This window comes from Rattus norvegicus, chromosome 7 (assembly GCF_021556685.1).
Source record: "Rattus norvegicus strain SHRSP/BbbUtx chromosome 7, alternate assembly SHRSP_T2T, whole genome shotgun sequence".
NCBI classification, from domain to species: Eukaryota; Metazoa; Chordata; class Mammalia; order Rodentia; family Muridae; genus Rattus; species Rattus norvegicus.
In genome coordinates, this window is record NC_141540.1 from 16,430,550 (window position 1) to 16,457,668 (window position 27,119).

At 47.1% G+C, this 27,119-nt stretch overlaps 1 protein-coding gene across 16 annotated transcripts in view; it reads right to left on the bottom strand.

Annotated features, from left to right (window-relative positions):
- Positions 1-27,119, bottom strand: part of Brd4 (bromodomain containing 4) — a 79,696-nt gene that overhangs the window by 7,596 nt on the left and 44,981 nt on the right. For 6 of the 16 annotated variants that reach the window (NM_001100903.1, XM_087557791.1, XM_087557787.1 and 3 more), the window contains 12 exon segments: positions 267-657; positions 792-844; positions 9,410-9,520; positions 10,477-10,772; positions 11,289-11,488; positions 12,332-12,541; positions 17,072-17,200; positions 18,025-18,387; positions 18,755-19,047; positions 21,266-21,401; positions 22,761-22,898; positions 26,171-26,489. In NM_001100903.1, coding sequence (NP_001094373.1) covers positions 267-657; positions 792-844; positions 9,410-9,520; positions 10,477-10,772; positions 11,289-11,488; positions 12,332-12,541; positions 17,072-17,200; positions 18,025-18,387; positions 18,755-19,047; positions 21,266-21,401; positions 22,761-22,898; positions 26,171-26,455 — 2,605 coding nt within the window. In that variant the 5' untranslated portion in view covers positions 26,456-26,489. 16 annotated transcript variants of the gene reach the window in all.

The window sequence follows — 27,119 nt, forward strand, 5'->3', positions numbered from 1 at the left end:
ATCCGTGTTGCCCAAGTCCCACAGGATTAATTATGAGAATGAGTACGTCTCCTCCATGCCCTAAACCAAGGGCTGCAGACAGATCCAATTTTTTCTGATCTAACATAATGCTTGGCCCCAAAGAACTAAACTACAATCTCCTGACACACCAGTCATGTCCCAGAGAAGCAACTGACAATCAATCACTGAAGCTAGCAGGCTGCTCAGAGTAACTGGTCACGCTGCAGTAGAACAAGGTGACAAAGGGAGAGATAGCCATGGCTCACCTGGAGGAGAGACCACAGCATGCTGGTTGAGATGGGGTGGAGTGCTGTGCTCCGGTGGCTGGGGCAGGTGAGGAGGCAGCTCTGGCTGCGGCAGGTGCAAGATGGGCTGGGTGAAGTGGCCAATAGGGTCAAAGACACTGCCTGGTAGCTGTGGTTCCAGGACGGGTACCTGGGCAGTGATGAAGGGTGGGGGCGAGGACTTCATCGCTGGGGCAGTCTGCTGTGGCATGGAGGGCGGAGGTGGTGGGGGTGGGGGCTGCTGCTGCTGCTGCTGCTGCTGCTGCTGCTGCTGAGGAGGTGGGGGTGGAGGAGGCTGCTGTGGAGGTGGCGGCGGCTGCTGGGGCACAGGAGCTGGGGCTGGCTGCATCTGTGGGTGGTGATGGTGATGATGCTGAGGGCAGAGAGACACCCAGGCTGACGTCAGACAGGAGACAGGCCGATGCCTGCATCAGACTCACAGTACCCTCTCAGCAGAGGAGAGGGGCCAGCTACCACTGAAGGAGTAGATATCCCTGAAGCACATACCTTTTTCTGGTCCCTCCCAGTGTGCCCCTTCTTTTTTGACTTGGGAGCCATCTCTGCAGAGAAAAGAAAAGGTAGTGAGACTTCAAGGAAGAGATTATGAACTGGCCTTGGATGCAGAAGACAAGGACATAGGGCATTTAGGACAAGGGCTGGTAACACTGAAAATGTCTCTCAACTGGGCCATCACAGGGAGGAGGAGCAGATGTGTGGCGTATCACCTACCCACCTACCTTTCTGTAGCTTTGCCAAGGAACTGCCTGAAAAATGCCTCGGCAAGCTCCAGACCACAGGCACAAGTAAAGGGAAAGGCCCTGGCTATCTATGTCGGCATCTGAGCTCTAGAGACCTTACCACCTCCCCATGTCATGAGTCACACCTGGGATGAGAGTGTCAGCACACTCTGTATTATAACCCGCCATGCTCTGGAGTAACTCGGGATACTTGCAATGATCCCAGGTGAGACTAGCTGAGAACAAGGCTCCAGCCAAAAGTGAGGACAACTATTCAGGACCACAATGCTGAGTCGCAGTTTAGGGCCTCTGTTTACTGAGGCAGTCCTTGCCTGACAGTAAGAAGCTGAGACTGGGACTGAGAAAGATCAGTGATACTGGCTGGCATTGAGCATAACTTTGACCAGCGCCAGAGCGGGAAAGGAGAGGGACTATGAATGAGAACGCAGAAAGGGACACCTTTTGGGAGTAAGGATTGGGCTATCCTCCCCAGAATGACCAGGAACAAACAGGGCAGGTGGTCACTGCCAAGAAAATGGCACTGGCACCCTTTCTCTTCTTTGGGCAAGACAGATGTCAGTCACCCTTCTCTGGACAGTCAATGTGCACAGAAGGTCCTTAAGAGGCTGAAGATCAGTGCTTAATGTGTGCAAATGTGCCTTTCTCTGTTAAGCTGGTTAAAAACCTAAGTTTATACTTCTGCCTCCACCTTAAGAGTTTATAAGCAATTTTTACCAGTTGGATACTCCAGGAGAAGGAAGGATAACACCTTGGCCAGTATTCTTGGGCTGACAAATACTACAAATGCCAATCAACCAGGTTGGAGGCTGGGCCCATGGTATAGAGCCTTTCAGATTACTGTCACTAGGCATCACTTTTGTGTCCTGGTTTTGGCCTTCCCCAAGTGCCTTGTCAGAACACCAGTTCTTGCTGTTAAGTGTTAAGGTTCATAGCTGGGTGCAGTACGCTACCAACAGAAGATGGGACCTTGTACCCTGCAAGAGCTCACCACTCCATGCAGGACTACTGACAAAACAGACACAGATCTCAGCAGCCACAAACATGTCCTCACACAAATGACAAAGGGCAGCAAGTGAGGACACCTAGCACATGAGAACCCAAGGCTGAGCCCCAAATTTGGATGCCAGAAACAGAGCTCTCATAACTCCTTGGGTCAGTAGAAGAATTTGGTAAGAGAGCTTCTTAAAAGGAAGACCTTCAAAAGGAGGTTGTTGGAAAGACTTGTAGAATCAGGGCAGGGCATTTGGCTATTTAAAATGTAGAAACAGCACTACCTAGAGACCTCACATCAAAAGGACTTGAATGACAGGGGACACACAACAGCCAGAGCGCCAGTAATTCAGTAGTGGGGGAGAGAGAGGGGCTGGAACAGCCATTGGACAGTCTCCTCTATTAGCTTTTCTGGTGTCATTGTAAGAAGCATGGAGTAAGCAGGGAGATAACAAAAACGCTAGGGATATTCTTGAGGGGATCTCAGCATACAGAGAAGCCAGGAGACGAAGCTGAAACCACTGTGTCCAATGTGATTTGGAAAAGCCTTGAGGGTGGCACCCAGACGCTGAACTGAGTGGTGAGATGTCTAGGAAGGAAGTGGTGCTTGCTTCCTCTTGTCTAGTAACATTGAACATTGTTTTCCTAACTTATATAAAAGGGACAAATGGCTCCTGCCTCTCACCACCTACCTCAAGTTATGGTCTACAAGACTAGGCTTAGGACCAAGAGCAGTGGGCAGAGGAGTTCTAGGAAATATCTCAGCTGCACTGCAAAGGTCACAGGAGTATTTGGGGATTCATCTTCAGAGTGGAAGTGGAGGTTACAAGGCAGCCGGCCCTCTGGGCCCCAGTGAGACTAACTAGTGGAGCTGAAATGTGTTGTGAGGCAGTCCTATGCAGCTCCTATAGCCCAAGCCTTGTGTTGGTTACCAGTAAGAAGGCAAGACAGTCAGTGCACAGCATCATTACACAGCAGCCCCAGACACCCCCACACAAAACTCTCTAGAAAGGGTTACATGGAGATGGCCTCAAATACTGTGTGATCTTTATTCCAACACAAATTTCATCTTTACATAGGATGGTATTGTACAAAGTAAAATGATTTCTGTAAACTCTGATTAAAACACTGATTTCTTCAACCACAGCCCAGCCCCACTTGAATGAAGGAGACAGGTTTGAGGGCAGGGCAATGGAGGACAGAAGCCCTCCACTGTTGTTGCTGGCTCCCCAACAGGATCCCACAGTCAGCTGGTACACTAAGGCTTTCCAAGGGACCTCCTCCCATTGCCCAGGAACAGAAAACTACCAACAAGGAAGAGCAGGTGGGACACTGTCCTTTCTGGCTGTGTTCCCGGCGTACCAAGTACAATCGGTAGTTTAAGTCTAAAGATCTTTCAAGTTCAACAGGTCCTGAGTGTTCCTGCCACACAGTAGGCCCACACAGCCAGGGCTGGGATTCAGGACAGCAAAGAGTACTAGACAGGGCAAGATGCCTATATGTGTGCACACGTGTAGACAGAGTGTTGGGAGGGGCAGGGGTGGCACATAGCCAAGATACTGTGGGAATGTAGGCCATCATTTGGTCCAAGATAGCAAAATCTTCCCAGAAAGATAATGCCAACAGCTTTCCCAACTGTCCTGTGGGAATCTCTGGGCAAGAAGCCTCCCCTTCCCCCAATTCCAGCCAAGCCAAGTTCATTGGGAATACGTCAGGCACAGGCCAAAGGGCGGCTGAAAATAGTATGTTTGGCAAAAGGAGCTGTCTTGAAACTAGATACACAGAGGATTTAGAATGGTCTGTGCTCAGCAGCATCATCTTGGGGTCACTGGGTATTCTAGGGAGTCTGAGACCCAAAGGCCGTCGTATCAGATCTAGGATAGCCAGTAACCCTTGAGTAAGGGAAGTCTGGAGTCTGGGAAGGGGTACAGCACCACCTAGCTTCATCTTAGCCCCAGGGAAGACAGGCTCCAAGGTGTCGGAGACAGTCCTCTCAGAAATACATAAAAGCACGTTTTAAAAGAAAAAAGGACAAAAAGAGCCCATTAAAATGGGGCTTTTTATGTCAGGCAGTTTTCTGGTGAGATGCTAGATTTGTGATCAAAAAAGGGCCAGGGCCAGATTTTAGGGAGGAAAAACATAATAAAACAACAACAACAACAACAAAAGGTCTCAACCAAACACAAAAACAGCCTATTACGGTTTGTTTCTGGAAAGGTTTGGATGATATGGCCTGTTCTTGCCTGGTCTAGCCTCAATAGCTGCTGTCATTATAGGAAGCTAAAGATGAGGATGGCCGTGATGGTGGTGGGACTTGGAGAGGCACTGTATGTAGTTCACTAGCAGCCATGTTATCTTTCTTGCCCACTTCCCAGATCCTGACCTGGCTTGGCAGTGGGGCTAATGTGCCTGCATGTCCCTCACCAGCAACCTTAAAGGGTATTTTCTCATGTGACGAGAAGACCAAAGAACTCGGGGGAATGTCCACTAGCCACTTTGACTTTTAGTACTCTGTGGGGACAGCAGAGACTGAAGGAGAATTCAGGAGGCTGTGTGTCAGCTAAAGCTGACACAGCCTCCATCTGATCAAGCCAACCAGGGTGGCCCCACACAAGAGGCCAAAATGTTCATCCTCAGGGCGAATTAGTTTTCCTGGGCTAAAGTCACTGCAAGGTCTGGAGTCTCAGAAAAAGACGGAAGGGACGGAGAGAGGAAACACACTGTGATCAGGCTGTGCACACAGAGCAGCACCACATGTATGCATAGAGGAGGACAACCATCACCCTCTAGGACATGCCACCCACCCAGAGGACCCCAGATGACCAGGGAGGCTGGGCAGGATAGCCAGGCAGTCTTTGAACAGAGAGGCCCAGGCAGCAGGCCAGGCAGGCAGCCTTCCTGAAGGTGAGACTAGGTGTGTGCTGCTGGACATGACTAATCCACCCCAGGGGATAGGCCCAGGGCTCTGAGCAATTCCATAACTTGATGGAGTCCTGTCCCTTTCACAGAAGAAAATGGACTTAAGCTATAGCTCGCTGGGAAGGAATCTGGAACTGAAGACCGTTTTATTAAGAGTCCGTGTCCAATGATTAGGCAGGACCTACATAGAGGGAGAAAGAAACCAGTGTGAGAGAATGGTGTGGAATGTACCGTTCAAGTTATAAGAACAGAAGAATTGCAGACTGAGCCAGCTTCTGTGCCCTAGTGACTGAAAGGGCACAAGAGGACCTTGTTGGAAACCAAGAGCCCCATCCTCAACTGGCTTGCCACAGCAGGGATGGATAAATCTACACCATAGGAAGGTCACAGTATATAGAAGTCTCTAAAATTGCTTGAAGCTTGTCTGCATTTCTGAACAAACCTGATTTTGCTAATGAGTTCCATGTGCCCTGCCTGAGTGCACTGGTATTTTCTTTACTCCTGAAGTCTCTCTTACAGGAGGTGCCCCCCCACCCCCAAAGCTATCTCACCAGCCAGGTGTGTTAATAAAGTCACCAGGAACCAGCTAACCATTCTTCAGAAAAGCAAAATTACCTACCCTTTCTCATAGTGTGGTCAGGGAAGAAAAGCCCAGCAAAGGAGGCAGCACTTCCCACCGAGGAAGGCCAAGAGCAGAGCCATCTCTGTCTAGCTCCGAAACCAAAGTAGAAAACTATAAAAAGCAGAACTGGTGACAGTAACAATTGTTGAGGAAAGGCAGAGGCCAAAGAGAAAAGGCCTTGTCCTTTCCATCCTTTTTCAGGACATCCAATATGGCTTCTAGTCCAGAGAGGGGTCTGGATTGGTTCCCACATGTAGCAGAGTGGCGCCGCTGCTGGAATTATAAATGTTACAATCCCTACTCCCAGAACATGCCTGGGAAAACCCCGCCCACTCAGCCTCTTACTGTAGGCCACATTCCACAAAGCTGGCCCTCACCCCAGGGAAGCCCCAATCAATTCCTTCAAACTCCTGGGCTTCTGGAGATGCCACCTGGCTCTGCACATTTCCTACTCTCAAGGGGCTTTACCCCTTTCTGAAGTAATTGTCACAATCTGGCAGCAGGACCACTATAACCCTGAGATAAGACTGAAGGGGATCTCTCAAAGATACTGGGGCCAGAGAGCTGAGGCTGGCTTCCTGATCAGAGCCTCTAGAGTGTGTCTCATGGCCCCTGTCTGCACTTCCCAGCTCCAGCCTTTCCAAAACACCATGCATTCCTCTTTACCCTGGAGCTATTAAGGAACACCCACATGTTCCAATCCTGGGAAAAGGAAGTAAGACTAAAATAGCTGGACTGTGCTCTTGCATGAACAGGCTGCAGTTCCAGAGCCTTCTCTCTGTGTGGCTCCAAACCCATTCCAGCCCAGACAGATGAGGTGCACTATAGGGGTGGCTCCAGAGGGGATGTACACAATCAGCTATGTGGCTACTTATACTTAAAAAGACCTGTGAAAAACATTTGAAAAGAACCAAGACAGTCTTAGGACATCCCTTACCCCATAAGAGGGATGATTTGATCCTCTGCTGGTGACTGGGGTGTAACAGGAAAGGAGACCCATAGCGTCCACCCCTGACTTGCCTAGCCCAGGTTTGAAGACTTCCTAGAAGCTGAAGGGAGTTGCACCTGGGCCTTATTCTCTTTATTCTAACACTGAACCCCTAAGCAGTTCCAGACTCAAGTTAGAATCAAAGCTCAGTGAAAATCAAAACAGCCCAACTACAAATAACTGGGCTCAAGAGAAATGTCAAGAAGGGCCATTGGTGCTGCTGCAGGAGATGAGGGAATCACACAGTAAAGCATCACAGCCATTTATCTGCAGCGAGGTCTAACCCTATGCATCCCTGTATATCCTTCTAGCCCTGCTGAGTGCTGCTCTTCAGTGCTTTAGATGATGTGTGTCACTAGGGCCATGCCAGTAGACCTGACCCTTAGTACAAGTGACAAAAATAGGTCCCATGAGAAATTTTAGCTTCAAGTAAAAAATAAAAACATAAACTAGACCTAAAGACCAAAGTAAAACATGTTCTGTGTCTACTCCATCTCCATCACGGTCTCCTGCCATGGTAGCACTACCAGTGACTTGTTACAGAGGTTGGAGTTGCTGGGCTTCCTGGACCTAGGATATCAGCTACTAGAGGATATGTCCACTTCTGTATTCCAAATTCCACAAAGTGCAGTGTCTGTGTGGCATAAGGAGACAGAAGCTGTTTTACTGGTGTATCATATGTCCATGCACATCCATGTCCTTCTGTGTGTCCTATGTGTGGCTCTAGAAATGTTAGTAGGTCCTTCCTAAGTAGTCCTGTCAACACAGCACTCTGAAATGAAGACAAGTGGGAGCCAAAAATGGGAAGAGCATCATCTGGAAGGAAGGAGAGGCTCCGTCCAGGCGGCCAAAATGGTCAGGACTACATAGCCAAGGCCTAAAAGGCTGCAGGTCAGCAGCTCCATGACTTTAAATTCCACCCTCCTTCCCGCCAAGACAGCTGTTCCCAGGACTCTCAGATTACTTGTTGCCCAAGCTTTCTACTTAAGTGAGGAGGCCGGTTGGGGGGGGGGGTCTTCTTTCTGTAACAGTAGCAAAAAGCTTCTGGAAATGTCATCATGACAGCCATCAGGGAAAGATAGATGCAGGGCACTCATGTAGGACCACAGGACCATGTGACTACCACCCAAAGAAGAGGGTTGTGGGGGCAGTGGCTCAAAATACTTGTGTGTGAGGGATCAGAGTCCCCTAAGATCCCAAAGGTAAGCCAGGATGTTTAGGTCAGGGTCAGTCTCTGGGTTGTAATTTAAACACTTGGATTTTAGAAAAGAAAGCTGCAAAATCTCAGGAGGGACAATCTAGAAAATACAGGACCCCCCCCCCCTCCCAGAAAGAGAGAGAAAGGGAGGGGGGAGAGAGAGACAGAGAGAGAGAGAGAGAGAGAGAGACAGAGAGAGAGAGAAGGGGGGAGGGAGGGGGAAGGGGAGGGAGGGAGGGAGGGAGAGAGAGAGAGGGAGGGAGGGAGGGAGGGAGGGAGGGAGGGAGAAAGGGGGGGGGAGAGAACAGAGGAAAGGCAAATCTAAAGCTTGGCTGGCAATGAAAGTGAAAAGTCAGTGCCCAACAAGAATGCTAATGGAGCCCCAAGAATACATCTATTCACCCCATTCACCCTGCTGAAGGCAGTGGCCCCAGTTCAAGGAATGGCTCAGGGCCAGCCTTTCCCGGCAGGCTTAGGATGCAGCTCCCCCTGCTGGTTCATGGGAAATTGAGGCAAGGTGTTTTAGAATGAACAGGGAAAAAGAAAAAATAGGGGAGGTTGTGAGACCAGCCAATTTGCACATACACACCATTTAGTAGATTACATTTTCTTTGTAAATACATTGCTCATCAAAACAAGGCAATACAGAGAACTGGGAAGGCCAAAGCCTATTCAAAAATGTCTCTTCCAACCTAGCTTCCAGTTTCTGTGTGTACAGCTTGAAATAACAAAGCTCATCCTCGCTGTTGAAAGGGAGCCTTGACTCTCCATGATCAGGTGATTACTCCACAAGTCAAAGATCCATGGAAGACTGCCAGGAGCCTTTTTGTCTACAGGCCCTATAGGCCCTCTGCTCACTATAGAACTCACACATCCTAGCCCATTTTCGTGAGGCCCCAGGGCAGGCTCATAGGTGGACGATATTCTCAGCAAATAGAACCTGCCCTGCCCACAGGAGCCATGTGTCAGACAACCTAGGTACAGCATACCTTTCCCTTGAGGCCAATGTGAGTACCTGCTCCTCTGAGAACAACAAAGAAGAGTGCACCTCTGGGAAGGAAACCTGTTCCCATCTTTACCGCAGGCTCTGTAACTGGTGCTCAGAACAAAGAAACTGAACACCACGATATAGGCCCACAGAGCACAAGGATCAGAGGAAGAGCAGGACACACATACAGTTAGAGCAATCTGGGGACAGACAACACAAAACAGCAGTGAGCACATTGTGAAGAAAACGGCAGCTTCCATAGTTCAAGGTCAGGCTCCAAACAGACTGATCATGCAGGATGTCAGATACAGGTGGCTTGGCTCTACTCTGCTAAAATGTGGCCAGATTCGTTTCCATGCCAACTGTAAGGCTAAAATACTGGAAGAGGAGTGGGGACATTCCAGCCCAATGTTGATGGGACCCCAACAACAGTCCTGCAGTCCTCAAGGTCTACCACTACCCAGATGGAGAGAATAGAGTGCTCCTACACAGGGCAGGGAGAGGGAAGATTAACATGATGCACGGGTAGACAGGAGAGCTCAGGCAGTTCTCAGTGGCCATCAACTCTGGGCTCTTAAACAGCCTAGACAAAGGACTGAGAGAGTAGCAGGTATGAATGCGCAGGGTAGTTTGATGAGATGCTTGGACAGGAGCCAGCTAACCTGTTTCAGAGTCTTCACTGTCAGAGGAGCTAGATTCGCTGGTGCTCTCCGACTCAGAGGATGAGAAGCCCTTCATCTTGGAAGAACCAGCAATCACATCAACTTTTTCAGCTGCAACCCAAACAACAGAACTGTATCAGAAAGGATACCAACTCAGACAGTCACTGCTAGCCACAGTGTATTCCCAACTACCCAGAGGAAGGACCAGAGAGAAGCCTGTACCCCGCAGGCTTAAAGACTGCTCCTGAAGACGACTACCAGCCCAGATCCTGAGTGCAGAGGCTCTGACTGGTGTCCTACACATTCAAGGCCTTATCAAGCTCTTTTGTAATACCCTCTGCATGGTTTCTCCTGGACTCAGAAGACCAAGCAGAGCAGTAATGTCTTCACACAGGTTATCTGCTGTGTCCAGAGCACAGCAAAACAAGCAAAGGGCTAGCTCCAGGGCTCTCAAAGCTTTCCTGTTAAGCTGCAAGAGTAAAGCCCATATGATGTCACTGAACATCAGATTCTGAGGACCTAGAAGTTAGCATGGGCCCAGAAAGCAGTATATAAAAATATTTTGACACACACCCTAAGCTAAATCAACCCTCTAGTACTAAGGGGGAAAGTTACAAGCCAATGTAAGGCGTATATAAGATGGAAGAGAGGTCTGGAAGGCTGATGGCAGGGATGAGATGGGCATCACCTCTGCTAGCAAAGTGAGGCTTAGTACTGAACATCAGTACACATTAATAGGACATCCAGACACCTCTTTCCTCCTGGCCTCACCTCAACAGAGGTGGGAGATCATTTTTGGAGAAGACTGTATGGCTAAGAACTAGAGATGAAAACAGCTGCTGTTTAGAGCAAGGCTCAAAAGACAGCTGATTCAGGTAGGTTTCAGCCAGCCACCAAAGAGGTCCAGAAAGGCACGACAGGGTCTACTGCAGTGTCATTCTTGGGGTTTCCATGGTAAATGTGTGTGGGGTGGTGAGTGGGGCTTCACTGTAGAGTGCTGAGTTAGAAGAGGGCTAACTGAGGGTTTCCATGTGAAGGACCCCAATACCAAGAGTTCTCAACTATACCTTGAGGTTTCCTTTTCTTCCGCAAACAGGAGGTGACATATCGCTCCAACTCTCGTAGTGTAGATGGCTTCAGGGTCTCAAAATCAATCTCAATCTCATCAGGGTTGGAGTTTTTAAGTGATGGTTCCCTCGACTGAATTATGTGTACTACACGGCCTAGCTTCTCACCAGGAAGTTTGTTGATATCTAGACTTAGCTGTCGCTTCTCCTCATAAGACATAGGCTTACACTTGTCCTCTTCTTCTGATTCATATGTGGGAGGCGGCTTGGTCTTCGTGGGTGCTGGTTCCTTCTTGCTATGAAGGGATGATATATATATATATATAGTTAAGAATGGGTTCTCCAGGGATTGGGGATTTAGCTCAGTGGTAGAGCGCTTACCTAGCAAGCGCAAGGCCCTGGGTTCGGTCCCCACCTCCGAAAAAAAGAAAAAGAAAAGAAAAGAAAAGAAAAAAAAAAAGGTTCCCTGATGAAAATTGCACACAACACTCAGAGTGTATGTGATTAGGTGTATGTGTGTGGGGAGGGGTGTTGTTTGACTTTGCACACCCAGTAAGTAGGGAATGGGATTTAAGGCTACTTGCAATCAGAAAGACCAGCAGTAAACTGTGGCAGGTTACAGAAGCTGTAGCTGCATGATGGCTGCCTACTGTACCCTCTCTGGTCAAGCAGTGAGTTACCAAAGCTCATGGGGGATGGGGGAGGTGCTTATGATAGGGCGCCAACCCAGACTGGAGACTGAAGCAAAAGGGTGGTCTTCTTCCCCACCAAGGACTTTTGGGCCAAAGATGGAGAAGCTGGGAAACACAGACCTCACATTGCTGTTGCTGCTGTTATTTTTCTTTGTCTTTTTGGGAGGAAGTTCCTTGGCTTTGCTTTTTTTATTTTCCTCCATTTCTTCTTTCTTTTTGTGCTTTTCCTTTTTCTTTTCCTTCTTGTCCTTCTCCTTTTTCTTTGGTTTGTTCTGTTGGGGCTGTGAGAGGGCTGCAAGCTGCTCATGCACGGCTTTGAGCTGTGGAGCAAACAGGAGACACAGACACAGACACAGACACAGACACAGACACAGACACACACACACACACAGACACACACACACACACACACACACACAAACACAGAGAAAAAATAATCACAACCAGGCCAGGCCATGATGGCGCAGGCCCTATAATCAATCCCCTTTCCATATTTGAGAGGCAAAGGTAGATGGATCTCTTTGAATTCCTGGCCAGCCAGAGTTACACAATGGGAACCTGCCTCAAATGCAAACTAACCCACCCACTACCAGGACTAAATGTTCTTCTCACTACCTAAACCCTGGAGGACAGCTCTGTACCATGTTAACCATTTATGCTTGAGTGTTAAGCGGTAGGCATGGTAGAAGCAGACGACATGCTGGCTTCTAGCCATGGACCTACCACACCACATCAACCAGATCCCTACAGTGCTTACCCACTCCTTCATCTCCAAGGACTGCTACAGCCCTCCACAACAGACAACCTGAAGACCTCGACAGACACTAAAGCTGCTGCTTCTCTCAGTCCTAGGGTGTCTGAGGGAAGGAGGATTTTAAGGGCTAGGTAAAGGGGATACTGAGACACTGGGGCTTGGTGACTAACTCAAAGGTAAGATTATTGTAGGCAAACAGCTTCAGGATCCGGAAGCCTACTCTCACAGAAAATGTTCATACCTCATCCCTACTCAGAACACATAGCATATATATCTATAGGGTTATCATGCCGTTGAGAAAGAGGAAGTGCCTGCCACAAGGATCTTTAAGAGGTAGTGAAGAACATCTCTTAGATAGCAGTGAGACTACTATCCTGCTGTCTGCACATAAAAGCACAGATTACCTCACCTGCTCCTGGAGCTCAGCCAGCCGCTGGGCTCGCTCTTCCTCAGAGTCGTCAGTGGAACTGTCACTGTCAGAGGAACTATCACTGCTGCTGTCACTAGATGAGGGTGGGGCTACCACCTTTGTAGGGGGTGGCACTGCAGGGGAGGACACCGTAACAACTGGCTCTTCAGGCTCATCAGGCATCTTGGCAAAGCGCATTTCAAACACATCCTGGGGAGAAAAAGCCATGCTTATGTGGGTGCTCAGCCTCAGGAATGCCTGGGACCAAGTCAACAGGAAGTGGACAAGCTACAGGTTAGGTAGGTACATCTCTGTGCTGCATGTGGGTGTGCCTGATGTTACTAGGATCCACTCCCTGGAGAAAACAGTAACTAGTAAAAACTAGTCTTCTGAGAACGTTAGTGAGGACATTCAGTGTTAGGCCAGGAGCAAGAGCACCAGAGAACATGCCCAAACCTCCTGCCAGGTCTGCAGCTCTCTGACATGAGGTTCTGCTGGCCTCCTACACAGAGGAAAGAATCCTGGCATAGGCTCTGTGTGGAGTATTCCCAGTAGAGTGCACATGGCTATGTGTCTGCATCTGCCTCTTTACTCAGAGCAGTCCATGAGACTGAACAAGCCCATGGCGCACCCATCTCTAGAAATGCTGGCTAGTTAGGTGTAGGGTGCTTATGGCAGGCTTGGGGAGGGGATACCTTCTGAGGTGTAACAAACCAGAGCAGAAGCCACAGGGATTCTGGGCAGAGGAACACACTTTAAGAGCTGCTCAGACTAGCTGACAGTTACATGGAGTTACAGAACAGTAATCCCTGCCTGTGTTCCTAGGAATCAAATCACACATAGCCAACCAACTGGCTCCTGCACCTCCTTCCCCCATGGTGGGGACTCCACAGCTAATCCAACAACAAATTAAAGAACAGGCATGTAAGGAATAAGGCTGGCTTCCCAGAAAGATTTCTTTTTAAGACCTGATTTAAGAATAGAATACTCCTCCCCCAACCACACCTACCCTATCCCCTGCCCTGCCCTGCCCTGCCCTGCCTGCAGCACGTGGGAGAGCAGCCTCGACAGCACAGTGGAGCTGGCTCTGGAGTTGTTGGGTGCAAGTGAGCACCGGAGATCATGAAAGCTGACCCTAGCTCTCCTGCTGATAGAGGCAATGCGAGGCCTAGCTGGAAGAGTGCTAGAGAACTCACCCTGATGGTGCATGCAAATAAGGGTCAATCCTGCTGACCCAAAGCTACAGGATCTCCATGACACAGGGCAACAACAGAATAACCGAAAGGAGTCCCAATGAGGATCCAATATTGGTTCACAGAACATATATGCAGAGGGTCTAGGTCAGTCCCATGTGTGTGCATGTATGACTAGGTTTGTGTATTAGAATACTAAGCAGGTACCTGGCCCAGGGTGTATGTGATATATGAAAAAAACATAAAAGTCTTTACAGTACAAATTCAGATGCTAGGAGGCCAGTGTCTATATAAACCATCTCAGATGAACATTCCAGAAGCTAAGGTTGAAAACCCATTGAAGATTTTGGGGTACAAAAATGGAAAGTTCAGTAGGTGGTGCCATAAGCTTGGGATGAAGCTTGAACAAGGCACACACGCATAGCGAAGCCTGCCTGCCTCTGGTACCTAATATAGGATCCAATTTCTTTCTAGTTTCTTTCTATGTAAACAATTACAACCACAAGGAATTTGTGGCCACCCCTCAACAAATTAAAGTCCTGTAAGCCCAAGAGCTGAAGTTACTACAAACCTTCGGAAAGGAAGGTGAGAAGGAAGTAGACCCTTTTCTAACTTTCCCAAGTCAATTCTATTCTTGCAGCACAGCCAATTAAGAAACCTAAGTTCACCTCAATAATTTTTTTTCTTAAATTGTGTTTAGGGTTGGAGAGATGGCTCAAGAGGTTGAGAGAACTGGCTTCTCTTCTGACCCGCAGGCAGGCATACATGCAGGGAGGACATTGTATACATAATAAACAAACAAATAAAGGAATGAATCTTTTCTGAAACTTGGTTTTTTGGGGTTTTTTTTTTGCATGTATGGATCAGTGTGGGTGTTGCCTATGGAGAGAGTAGGTGTGCATGCCTGTGTGCATAGAGTCCTGAACAGGGCACCAGATGTCCTCCTTTACCATGTACCTGATTCTTTGAGAAAGGTCTCTTTGGAATGTAGAGCTCATTTTTCTTGGCTGGATAGTAAGGTAGCAAGGACTAGCCATCCTACTCTCTCCATCTCCCTGGAAATTGGGGTTATAAGCATGTGCAGGATGCCTGACTTATTATGCCGGTTCTGAGATCTAAATCCTAGTCCTCATGATGCCTAGAACACACTCTTAAACACTTAGTCGCCTCTTCAGCCTCCTTTACACTTTTTAAAGGAGTAAAGACGGTAAGAGCTTTGTGTCCCCCTTTCTAGCTACTTATAGCATTTTGACAGGGGACATTTGTAGAAAAAAAATACAAAATCCAAAGATACTACAAACACTGCCTTCCAAAATAGAAACCTGCCTGGCAAGAGATAATGCTACAAAGAGTCTCTGCCTCAAGTGGACTGTCCTTGAGAACAGGCATCTCATCTAAGCCAAGCTTGTTAGGAAGTCAATGCCCATGAAGAACTCATCCCTGGAGGTTGCTAAGTGGCAGATGGCTTGGTGATTCTAACAATGAAAATGGCAGGCTTGGACAGATTCGTCCACAAGAAGAGAAAGGTACACAAAAGAAAACTTCTAAACAAGACACCAAAATGGAAAACCAAAGCAAACCCTCAAAGGAGGACAGACTGTAAAGAGGGAGTAGTGGCAAGGTATCAGGAGGACGGGGAATCAGACGGGGGTGGGGGAGGAGTGCTGTGCTAGGAACAGTGGCTTTTCATTCCCTTCTTTAATAATAATCCTTCAAGGGGCTGGGGATTTAGCTCAGTGGTAGAGCGCTTACCTAGGAAGCGCAAGGCCCTGGGTTCGGTCCCCAGCTCCGAAAAAAAGAACCAAAAAATAAATAAATAAATAATCCTTCAAGATAGTATTTTTCCTTGCTGGCAAGTAACTGAATTGAACTTTATAGTTTCTGAAACGGGCAAAAATGGGCAGCTATTAAACGGGCAAATACTACCCTGGATCTTCAGGAAACTGAGCAAGAAGAAAGGTCTTGAGATCCAAGACTGAAGGCGCACTGCCACCTGGTGGACCTGTCTAAGAATTGCAGTCAGCTGAGTTTGTGTAGCCTCTTTAATTCCAGCACTCCAAATGCAGAGGCAGGACTAGGCAGCGATAGATAACAAGAATATAGCTCAAATACATTAATAAATAGAATATATTTTAAAAACTGTAGCAAAATTTAAAAGCCCAAATTCCACACAAAAACTAGTCAAAGCAAACATAAATGGTGAAGGGGCTGCCTTTTTTATGAAGCTGAAGGACAGGTAACACAAACTGGAGAGAGAGGGAGTCCTAGAGTCCAGTACAAGTTGGGAAAACAACAACAACAACAACAACAACAACAACAACAACAACAACAACAACAACAACAGAAACCTAAGGAAGATTTAAACAAACACCAAAATCCAACCACAAAAAAACAAAACAAAAAAGCCAAACCGAACCCAACCTTCTAGGTGCTGGAGGGCTAATACTGGATGTTCTTGCAGGGGATCCTGGGTTGGTCCCTAAGCGCCTTTCATGAGGCTGAAAGCTGACAAAGCCAGTCTGGAGGGTCTGCTACCCTCTTCCAGCTTCCACAGCCATCAGATATCTCAGTCGGACCACCCATGCATAAGTGTAAAAGACAAAACCAACCAACCAAAGACAATAGCAAGTGTGATCATGTATTTGAATTTTAAGAGCCAGGTCAACACTAACAACAAAGGACAGTCAATCCTGTCAAGCCATCCTTGAGACCCACAACTCATATACATACCCATGCTTCCTAATAGTAGGTTGCTCAGCAGACCACTGACCCAAGAGCAGTAGCAACCATGAAACTAATAAATGGCTAGGAATTGAGGTCTTTCCTTTAAGGCAGATCTGGGCGTTATAGGGAGGCTCAATGGTTAAGAGCACTGTGCACCTTACAGGTCTCAGATCCGTTCCCCACACCCTGTCAGGCAACTGACAACTCACTTTAATTCCAACCAAACCCAGGACATCCAAATACCCTTCCTTTTCTGGCCTCTATGGGCACCCACACACATGGCATACACAGAAAGTTATCTAAATAAAAATAAAATTAGAGTAAGTAAAAGGCGGGTCATAATAAGGTAATAAATATTGCCTTTATTCTCCAATTTTAAACATATTAATAAACCTTATGTAATAAGGGGGGTGGGGGTGGGGAGGACGACGACAATAGGATGGAGATGGCTCAGTGGTTAAGAGCACTGACTGCTCTTCCAGAGGTCCTGAGTTTAATTCCTGACAACCACATGGTGGCTCACAGCCATCTGTAATGGGATCTGATGCTCTCTTCTGGTGTGTCTGAGGACAGCGACAGTGTACTCACATACATTTAAAAAAAAAAAAAAAAAGTATCTTAAAAAAAAAAAAAAAAAAAGCCTCCTCCAGGTTACTAGGGTAGGAGAGAGGAAGAGAGAAACAGACCCAACCACGTTTAAGTTGGTGATCCTAACTTAAAATGTATGTATTAATGTATTAGGTGAGTTGCGTATGATGCTCAGAGGAGCTGGGTAGAGGAATCTCTACTAGTTTGATTCTGGCCTGGTTAATTTGATTCTTACCTGGAGTTTTCGAGCCATGGCTACCACTTCATGGTCAGGGGGATTGTACTTGTAGCAGTTGGAAAACATCAATCGGACATCAGCACCAAACTCCTGGGCATCTCTGTACTCCCGGGACTCTAGTTTAGACTGCAAATATAAAATAAGTAAGTCCTAGTTAGATATTTGTGCGTTTTAATGGTGTGTGTGTGTGTGTGTGTGTGTGTGTGTGTGTGTGTGTGTGTGTGTGTGTGTGTGTGTGTGTGTGTACACAGTGATGGCTACTCGTGGAAACACGATGGCCTCTTAAGAGGCTCTCATTTTAATCCGGGGCTAGACTACGGATTATGGGGACAAAGAGGAACAACAGGATCACTCCAGTTCTCAGCATGAGACAGTTCAAGTTTTGGGGCTAGGAAATGATCTGTTAGTGCCAAGCTTACCTACTGAGGTCAGTACAATGTCTAAAGGGAAACTGAGCACATAGAGCCCCAGAGGAGATTATGCCAGAACTGATGAGGAAATAGAGTGGGGTCCAGTTCTGATCTTTCACGTACTGAGGGTACAGAAAAGAATATAAGTTGGACACAGCATTGTCTCCTGACTAAGCAATGCTATTCTACTTCCAGAAGGAGAAAAATTAGAAGAGTCCTTAAATAAAATACTTTGGTGATGATGCTGGTAGTGCTGTGTCTTCTACAGATCAAACAGCAAAGCCTTTCTTTCCCATCACACTGAACCCAGAGTAACCAGAGTCTCCTAGGCCACCTGCCAGGTGCAAGGGGGAACCACTGAGAAAGCCTCAGAGTATGCACCTTCTATCTCCTTACACCAAGGAACGAGGCAGTTATCACCCGAAACCAAGTACACTAGGTTAGTGATCATTTCAACAATGAAACTGCAGGGGGCACCCAGAACTTTATGGATTAGTCTAGGAGAAGTCCCATCTTTGACTACCATCCCAGGTAGCTAACCTTGATTGTGCTCATGTCCATGGGGTGTTTAATGATGTCACAGTAGTCGTGCAGACCCAGTGCCTCCACATCCACGGGCTTGTAGAAAGGCCAGGCATAGGCAGCATGTTTCTTAGCAAACATCTCCTTGAGGATGCCACTGCAGCACTTCAGCTGCTCAGAGATCTTGCTGCTCTTCTCTGGCCCTGGGTGCTGCTGGGAGTCTGGTACATCCTTCTTTGGGGGCTTCACAGGTCTGCTGCTCTCCCGCCGAGGACCCAGCTTGGCGGTCTTGGGCTCCGGGGCCAGTGAGGGCGGCTCATGAATGGGGTCGATGGTGGTGGGGGTGGTGGTATCTGCTTTCCTCTTCACCCCTTTCTTTGTCTGCCATGAGCACAGGCACAAAGGTCTCAATCAGAGGCTCTGGCTGGTACAGTTGCTCTTCAGGATCACCTCTGAAACCAAGCCCTGACTAGGATCCCAATACTCAGGACAGGCCCAAAGGTATAACTGCATGGAGACCCTGTCATACCACTGTTTTCCACAGCTGGAATAGAACCAACCAGCAACAGGAGAAAAGCACAAAACTGAATAGAGTATTTGCTCCCTAGAGGCCACAGAACCTCCTGAAGAGGTTTCCTGCTTAATATCAATCAGGGCCTTGACCACAGAGCCCATAGAAGAATCAACTAAGAGAAGCCTGCCAGCCCGTCTCTGGTGGCAGCAGTCCACCAGTGCCCAGGATGCTCACCTTCACAGGCTGTGGGGTGGTCGCAATGATGGGAGGGTGACTCTGCACAGGCTGTGGAACTGGAGCAGGTGGGGGTGGTGGCTGAGGGGGTACCGGTGAAGGAGTCTGAAGTGGCTGGGGGGGCACCATTGTCATGACAGGAGGCTGGGCAATGAGGTCTGGGGTGACAGCAGGAAAGGGGTGAGTTGTGGCCTGCACAGGTGGAGGAGGGTTCTGCTGAGGCATCTGGGTCTGCGGAGAAGTTGATGCTTGAGTTGTGTTTGGTACCGTGGATACACCAGGCTTTGCTGTCCCTATCAATCATAAAAAGGATAGGAAATTTAAAATACATGCTAGCACACACTGGCTGACCCTCACAAAACACCCATACATATTTCAGATATCACAGTGCGGCAAACTTATCCCTGTGCCCGCAGGGTTGAGAGGGAAGTGGCACCGTGCTGCATTTCCTGAGGTATCCTGGTGGCAACTCCTCACTCAGAGTCAGGCTGTCAGAAGGGAAGCCCAGGCTAAAAAGTAGGAAACCTATATGCTATGGTAGCACCAGGGCTGCACCAGGAAATCAGAAATATGCTCCTTGGGGAGTCCAAACAGCTGCCTTCATTTCCTTCAGAGTGCTTTTGGCAGGACCTGGCAGCAGCCAACCTTGCAAGGTGTCTGAAAACTAGGATGATCTCAACTCTCAGAGCCACTGGAAACCAGTGGATAATTGTGGCCATTTGTGACTACCCTCGAGCTATACCTTCCAACACAAAATAGTCACATGGCGCAGCACTTCAGAATTAAAAACAAAGAATTAGGGGTTGGGGATTTAGCTCAGTGGTAGAGCGCTTGCCTAGCAAGCGCAAGGCCCTGGGTTCGGTCCCCAGCTCTGGGGGGGAAAAAAAAAAGAAAGAAAAAACAAAGAATTATAACTACAGCTCAAATGTGAATAGGTGGACCAGGGACATATCCTGTACTGCCAAATTCCTCTTATGCAGACGGAATGACATGGAAAGAAAACAGACCCAATACACTATAAAAGCAAGTCTTTAAAGCCTGCAATCTCAGCAGTGAGGAGGCCAAGATATAAGGGATTAAAGTTTTAGGGCCAGCCTGGACTGTAGCAATTAAAAAAAACCCTACCTCAGAAAGGAAGGGAGGAAGTGGAGAAGGGGGAGAGAAAGGAAGAAAAAGCATTCTATGTCTGTAGGCTGTCCTAGAGCACTGCCCAGGAACCATATGAGGAAGGGGGAGATTCTACTGAATTTCCCAATTTTCTTTCTAGTCTCCAAGCCTGGCACCTTCCAGGGCTGATAGAGAAGATGCCCATGCCTGCCCCACAGTCAAATAATCAAAACCGTTAGTCCTAGGAAGTGAGGAGTAGGCTCTGCGTGTACAGATAAGGGATGTGGTTTAATATGTGTGCCTGCTACAAGTTCTGAGTAGTTGGGAGTATCTGCAATACCAATACTCAAGAGCATGAAGATTTTGAGTCTGAGTCAGCAGAGGGAAGGAGAGGGAGAGGAAAAGAGGGAGGCAGCCAGGAGAATGGAAGGGAGAGGGAGGAGAAAGAATGGGAACATAACATGTGAATGACTGGCTTTCTTTGGTAATTCCAAGAGCTGCTCTGGATTCGGTCGTTCCATGTCTTTGCCACTTTAGAGCAAGGTGGGAGGCCATGATAAAAGCATCTCTTCAGGGGTTGGGGATTTAGCTCAGTGGTAGAGCGCTTGCCTAGCAAGCGCAAGGCCCTGGGTTCGGTCCCCAGCTCCAAAAAAAAAAGAAAGAAAGAAAGAAAGAAAAGCATCTCTTTAAAGAAGCAAACAACTAAGAACCAGAAGCCACCTGAAGCTGTCACTTTTGTAGCTCAGAATCATCAAGTGCAGGACTTAGTACCCGTTTATAGCAACTTTGCCAGACGGCTGCTTGAATTTTGTTAGTAGTGGTGTAGGTGGGAACTGGGAGGCAGGAAGGAGTAATTGGCTTCAGATATGTGAGCAGAGGCAAGCATGACTGGACTGGCACAGTGCATTAAGGGAATTCAGATAATAAACCTGATTGGGACACTAGTTACAACAGCTTCTGTCTGAATAATTTCTTTATTCGAAAATGGAAAAGCAGGGCCGGGGGGTGTGAAGCTGAATGGTGTGATTGATACCTGCCTAACCATTGAGTGGTGCTGGATTTAAGCTTTAGACCACAAAACAAGTAATAAATAATAAAATTGAGAGAAAAGCAAGAAACACTGACAGTACCAAAGGGGAAGAATGCAACCACCAAAGTGCTTGGGAAAGCCATGCTTTCTTTTACACCTAAGTTTATCAACCACAACCACTCAGGCCCAGTGATTTTTGCCAAGGGGAGACTTCAGATCCATGGGACGCCCTGGGAGCATAGATAATACTGAAACTAATCCCACCATGTTCAAACAACAGCAATGAAACATTTGCTGTCACCACATACCCCTGTAATCCCTACCACTCTGCTAAACTTGGCAAACAGGCAAACATGAGGGAGAAACACAACTACCTGTTTCTTTCCTCCCTCGTCCTCGTCCCTTTGCCTGGACTATCATGATCTCGGTTTCTTCTGTAGGCAGTTCATTGATTTTCTGCAAGAAGAGCTTCTCCAGAGCTTCTGCCATTAAGACGATGTCATCTCCAGGCTGGATGAGGAAACAGGTGGGGTAGAGCTGGAAGGCCCCTTCTTCCCATCTTTGTGGATAGGACACCAAGGCCACCCGCATGCCCCAACACATGGAGCATTGCACCCAGGCTCCTTCCATGACATGGACTCCAGGGGCCACAATCATTATGCTACTAGGTAAGGTAATCCTAACAATACTGGACTCCAGGGGCCATAATGGTTATGCCACGTGGTATTCCTAACAAGACCTATCCACCTGAATCTCCCTTCAGTTTTAAGCTTCAAGAAACCATCCTTGTGCCTTATGTACCTACCAGCTCAGTCAATTTCCTAATGGGAGGCCCTCCTTTACTTTGGGATTTTTTCAGATACAACTCAAATGAATTCACTAGAAATACTCAAATTACACAGCTTTTTTTTTTTGTTTTGGGTGATGAATACTTTTTAGGGTTCCAACAGTGCTCCCTAATGTACCCCAATGGCAACTCGGTGAGGTTTGGACAAAGCCCTTATCACATTGTCTTATGGATCCCCACTCTGTCACCACATCCAGAACATGCTGTCCCCGTTCAGCTCTAAACTGAGGGCCTAGTCTGTACATTTTGCTTTCCACCTAAGTGGTGAGAACTAAGGCTTTACAAAACACAGTAAACTTCAAGAAACTCACCTACCCATCTCTTCTGGGCAATTTTACCCACTACACGAGCAGAGGTCAAAAGCTGAGTTCTGTATAGTGTCTCCCTCCAGAGTCGTTCTATTTGAAAGGGTTGGTTTTAATCACATCTGTGGTCTGAACTGTAAACAAATGATCTGGCTTCATGGCACAGCCGAGCCGAAAGGTTTGGCTACGGGGTTAGGAAGTGACCCATGGGTCTATATGTAAGACCAGGGGGACACTGGATTTTATGGCCATGTCCACAGTTCCAGGAGACTGTGACCCACAGAACAGCTGGGGTCTGCAGCTAGCCCCACTGTGCCCTCTCACATCAAGGTTTGTGCCTGAGCACACTTCTGCAAAACTCTAAGTTGTGCAGGCTCTTTTACCTGAAAATGTACACCATCCCAATGGACCATCTGGTGTCATCTGACCTCATACGTTCTCTACTAGACATGCTCAAGAACTAAAATAAAAACCCCAGGGTACTACAGGCAGATGCTTCAGGCTAACAAGGGTAATGCCCTCCTCCCCATAAAAGAAACACCCAGTCCTATGCACAACTACAGGTCCCGTTATCCTACTTCTTGGAGTCTCTCGCTGTCATACTTACAGCCCAACTATCCCAGCAGCCCTGCCCTTAAGGCTCCTGACAAGTATCCCTATTTTTACTTCCTCTCCTTCCCAAGCAAGGAAACTGGACCTCTGCCCCCAACATCTCACCTTGTTATAGATGTAACAATTTGTAAACATAGTGTTGAAGTCCTGGATACATTCCTGAGCATTCCAGTAATAGTTGTTTTCCAAGCGCTTCTTTATTGTTCCCATATCCATGGGTGTTTTAATAATCTTATAGTAATCCTGAGGAGCAGAGAAAGCAAAGGCCAGTGTTACTGGAGCAGTTAGCACGTGAGCCCTCTCATGGCTTAATAACTCCACAGTCAAAATTTTTCACACGGTGTCAGTGAAGAACTGAACATAAAGTGGGTACAGGACAGATTCCTAAACACTAGATTGCAATTTAGACGGAGAAAATATATAAGCTAACAGGTTGTCTTCACCGGGTGTGTGTGGGGGTGGGGGGTGGTGGTGGTTGAGATCAAATACTTTCTTTTTACATAAAAAAAAACAATAATTTAGTGTGTACACAATGTATTTTGATCAATATCTACCCTCATCCCCTAATCCCCTCATCTAGGGCTCCTTGTCTTCCTGGTTTTTTTTTTTTTTTTTTTTTTGGAGCTGGGGACTGAACCCAGGGCCTTGCGCTTGCCTAGCAAGCGCTCTACCACTGAGCTAAATCCCCAACCCCTCCTTGTCTTCCTGTTAAACATTCCACTGAGTCATCGAATCACTGATGCCTGTATGTGCATGGGTGGGTGGGGCTGTTAGTGCATCGGCAACCTCCCAGTAGACATATCCCCAAAGAAATCTGACTCTCCTTCCTCTCAGCGGCCAATTATCACTATCTCCTCAGGTAGGGTGGGGCCTTATAAGCTCCCCTTCCTTCTCTCTGGGGGATGTTAAACATCCCTTCCTTGTAAGTATCAGGGAAGGTACACAGTATTTTAAAAAACAGTTAGGGATAGAGGGACGGAGGAAAGCACCAAGATACTGTTCCAAAATTAAAGTGAGCAATAAGGTTTTGAGATGTGTTGACACCCAGAAAGAAAGGGCCACCATTGTCTATGCAAGAGAAGCCACATACAGGTGGTCTTGCTCTGGTAAAGGCTGCATCTGTACAACCAGGCCGAAAGACAGAAAATCAGACCTTCTACTTGTTTCATACTGTTTCCTCCCTTCTTAAGAGAAGTAAAAACAAACAAACAAACACCTATAGAAATCTAAACATTTTTATTCTGTGGAGAAAACTCTGAGAACAGTGTTTTGACTTGTATTGGCTAGTATTTCAAGTGGCTCAAAGACAGAAGGAAAACATTAAAGGGCAAGCTGAGAGCAGTGAGATAAAAGAATGTTGGGGGAAAGAAAATAAGAGCTGAGGCAATGGGTTTAAGGTAGGACAAGAGGTCAAACTGCATGTGAAGAAGACATAAGGCCTCTAGAAAATACAAAAGGGGGACCTGGAAGGTGGCTTTCTAATAGTTCCTGAAAAGTATGAGCTCTTATGCCACCGGATGATTAGCCCCTAGGTCTATGCAGATTAAGGGCCTTGAGATCACCCATGTCCAGCAACCTTTCTTTGAAGACATCAGTGGAGGTACACACCTGCAATTCAAAAGTTAGGAGGATATACAGTCAAAGGACCAGACCTGGCTATGAAACAGGTTCAAGGCCAGCCTAGGACTCTGTCCCTTTATTTTTAAAAAGGCTGCTAAATGTGAAAACAAAATTTAGAAGAGGGGTAAAATTCACATCATACAAAAGAGGGAAATTCAGGTTCATCTTCAGGAATTCCAGTCTCTGCACTTGACAGATTTTAATAGATAGGTATTACCTACAATATACTTACTGGCCAAGATATTCCCATAACCTCACTTGAGTTCCTTAGAAATCCCAGTATGTTCCTGTGACCTCACCCGAGTCCCCTAGGAATCTCCTGTATTGGTTGGTCTTTGTCCCTGCAAAGGCCTGTGACTCTGCCCCTATTGAATCTTTCTATAAAAAATTCATATTCTATTCTAGCCTGGACATACTTTTCCCTCAAAGCCATGTTTCTTCAAATAGCAGTTTCATATCATTATTTCATTCACACTATCACAAATCTGGTTTTGACTTCTATGTCGACAACACCCTTCTAAAGTCAGTAGGATCATAGTGTAGGACTCTCATTATTTTCATTTTATGTTCTGTGATGTAGAAATCTGGAGACTACTGTTTGCTGGTGATTGTTTAGCCTCTCCAATAAGCGCTCACCTTGCCCCTCTTCTCATAAAAGTTTGGAAAGCTGCCTCCCACACTTCCAGCTCCTTATACTCTATTTGACCTAAGTGTGTTGCTGTGAGGTCTAGTGAGGTCAGCTGCCATGCGTTTATATACTGAAACGGTTGGCCCCTAGTTAGTGGACTGTTTAGAGCATACACCAGGCCTGGGGAATTTTACTCTCTCTGCTCATCAGGGTATAATCTCGTAGCTACTGTTCCAACACCACACCTGCTCGCCAACATACTCCCATCTATGATGTCCATGGACTAACCCAATACTCTGAAACTGTAAGCAAGTCCCCCAATTAAATACTTTATTTTATAAGCTGCCTTGGCCATGGTGTCTCTTCACAGCAAAAGAACAGTCACCTGGTGAAAACCTGTTATAAACGATTGCCATTTATCTCCTCAAGCAGCCCCCCAAGTGACCTGCAGGTCCTACTGTCAGCTGCTTGTATTGCTTATCTTAGTCAATGGTGAGCACTACCCTCACAACATCCCTTCTAGTAAGTTTATAACCCAGATGTCTTGTCTCTTCTCCTAAGGCCAAAAGACATATATTTAGTGGACAACACAGTTATCAGAACTGTGATTTTTCAAGATAGGTCAGAGTAGGTTATCACATTTTGAAGAACTTGAACACCTATCAGAAACTAAGCCACCAACTCCACATGAAAGAGTTCTAGCCCTCACAGACCATAGACTACCACCAGATAACACATTCGCCAGGGGGAGCATGGAGCTTAACACATACCAGACAATAACTCAGAAACTATGCCTTGGCTTTTGAAGGAAACTATGAAATCACTTGTCCTAACCATTCACTGAGGGTCAATGAGGTAGTTCAGATTACTGAGTTGCCTGCTAGGGATATGTACAAACGGGACATTCCCCAAGAAAGAGAGATGCCCATGGGACAGTAGTGGTCCCCTGGGAACCCCAGAGCCTGTGTGGTTTGAAGTACTACTTGAGGTTCTGACATTAGCTTACCCTGTTTTAAACTTTCTCTAAACAACTTTACCTGGGGTTCCAATTAACTAAGAAATCAGTTTATGTCTAAGTCAGTTAGCTTCCTCTCTTTCTTTCCTATTTTGATTATTTTCAAGTCTACAATACACTGAAAGACCACTGTGGACACTCTTGTTCAGAGTTCAATGACTCCAAACCCAAGTGCACCCTTCTGCAGAATCTTCCTTCCTCAGGAGACTGGGGGCGCTGGAAACCAGAGACCCTGTCCAGATAGCTACTCACAGGGAGGTTCAGCTTGACGGCATCCACAGGCTGCTGGAAAGGCCACGCAAACTGGTGTTTCCATAGTGTCTTGAGCACCACTCTGAGCAGATATTGCAGTTGGTTGGTCTGCCTCTTGGGCTTGTTAGGGTTGGAGGTCTCTGGGGGTGGAGGATTGGTGCTGGCTGCATTTGCTGACTGGGGTTGGGCCTGGGCCTGCGTTGTAGACATTTGGGAGGTTTCTAGTCCATCCCCCATTACTGGCAGATTTCTCAATCTTGTCCCAGGGCCGCTCTCCGTAGACATGCTAGTGATCCCATCACATTCTTCACCAGGCACTCTACACAGAAAGAAAAAAGTCCCATCAAAGACCAGATAGCACATAAAGCAAACTGGAAATGAGTAACCCTGGCTGCAGAGTCCAAAGACTGGGCTCCATCGGCATTAACTGGTCATATCCCACTCTCCAGCTAAGAGCCTTCTTCTAAGAGTGGCCACCTATCTGGGCTTAGTGATGAGGGCCAGTAATCCCAGGGATTTTGGAGGCTGAGAAAGGTGGTTTTGCTAAGTTTAAGACCTATATGAACAACTCAGTCAGATTATATCTCAAAATAAAATAAGAAGGGTACTGGGTGGATATACCTCAATGGTAGATAGAGTGCATGCCCACTATATACAATCCCACTAACCATCTAGCACAGAAAACGGTATTACCTATCAACAACCAGGGCAGAGCACTAAGTAAGAGCGGATCAGGAACAAGCGAATCCACTGGAAACTACAGAGTTCACAAGGGAGAAGTTAGAATAAAGCTATGTTTCATAAACTTGCATGGTTCTTTCCCTTACAGATCTCTAGAGGATGTTGGTTGTGTGATGGTGAGTTCAGAACGACTTTATTGGAGGGTAAACATGGTGGTAAAATACTGATTTAGTTTAGCTAGTATCATGCATTATGCTAGTTTCTTCCC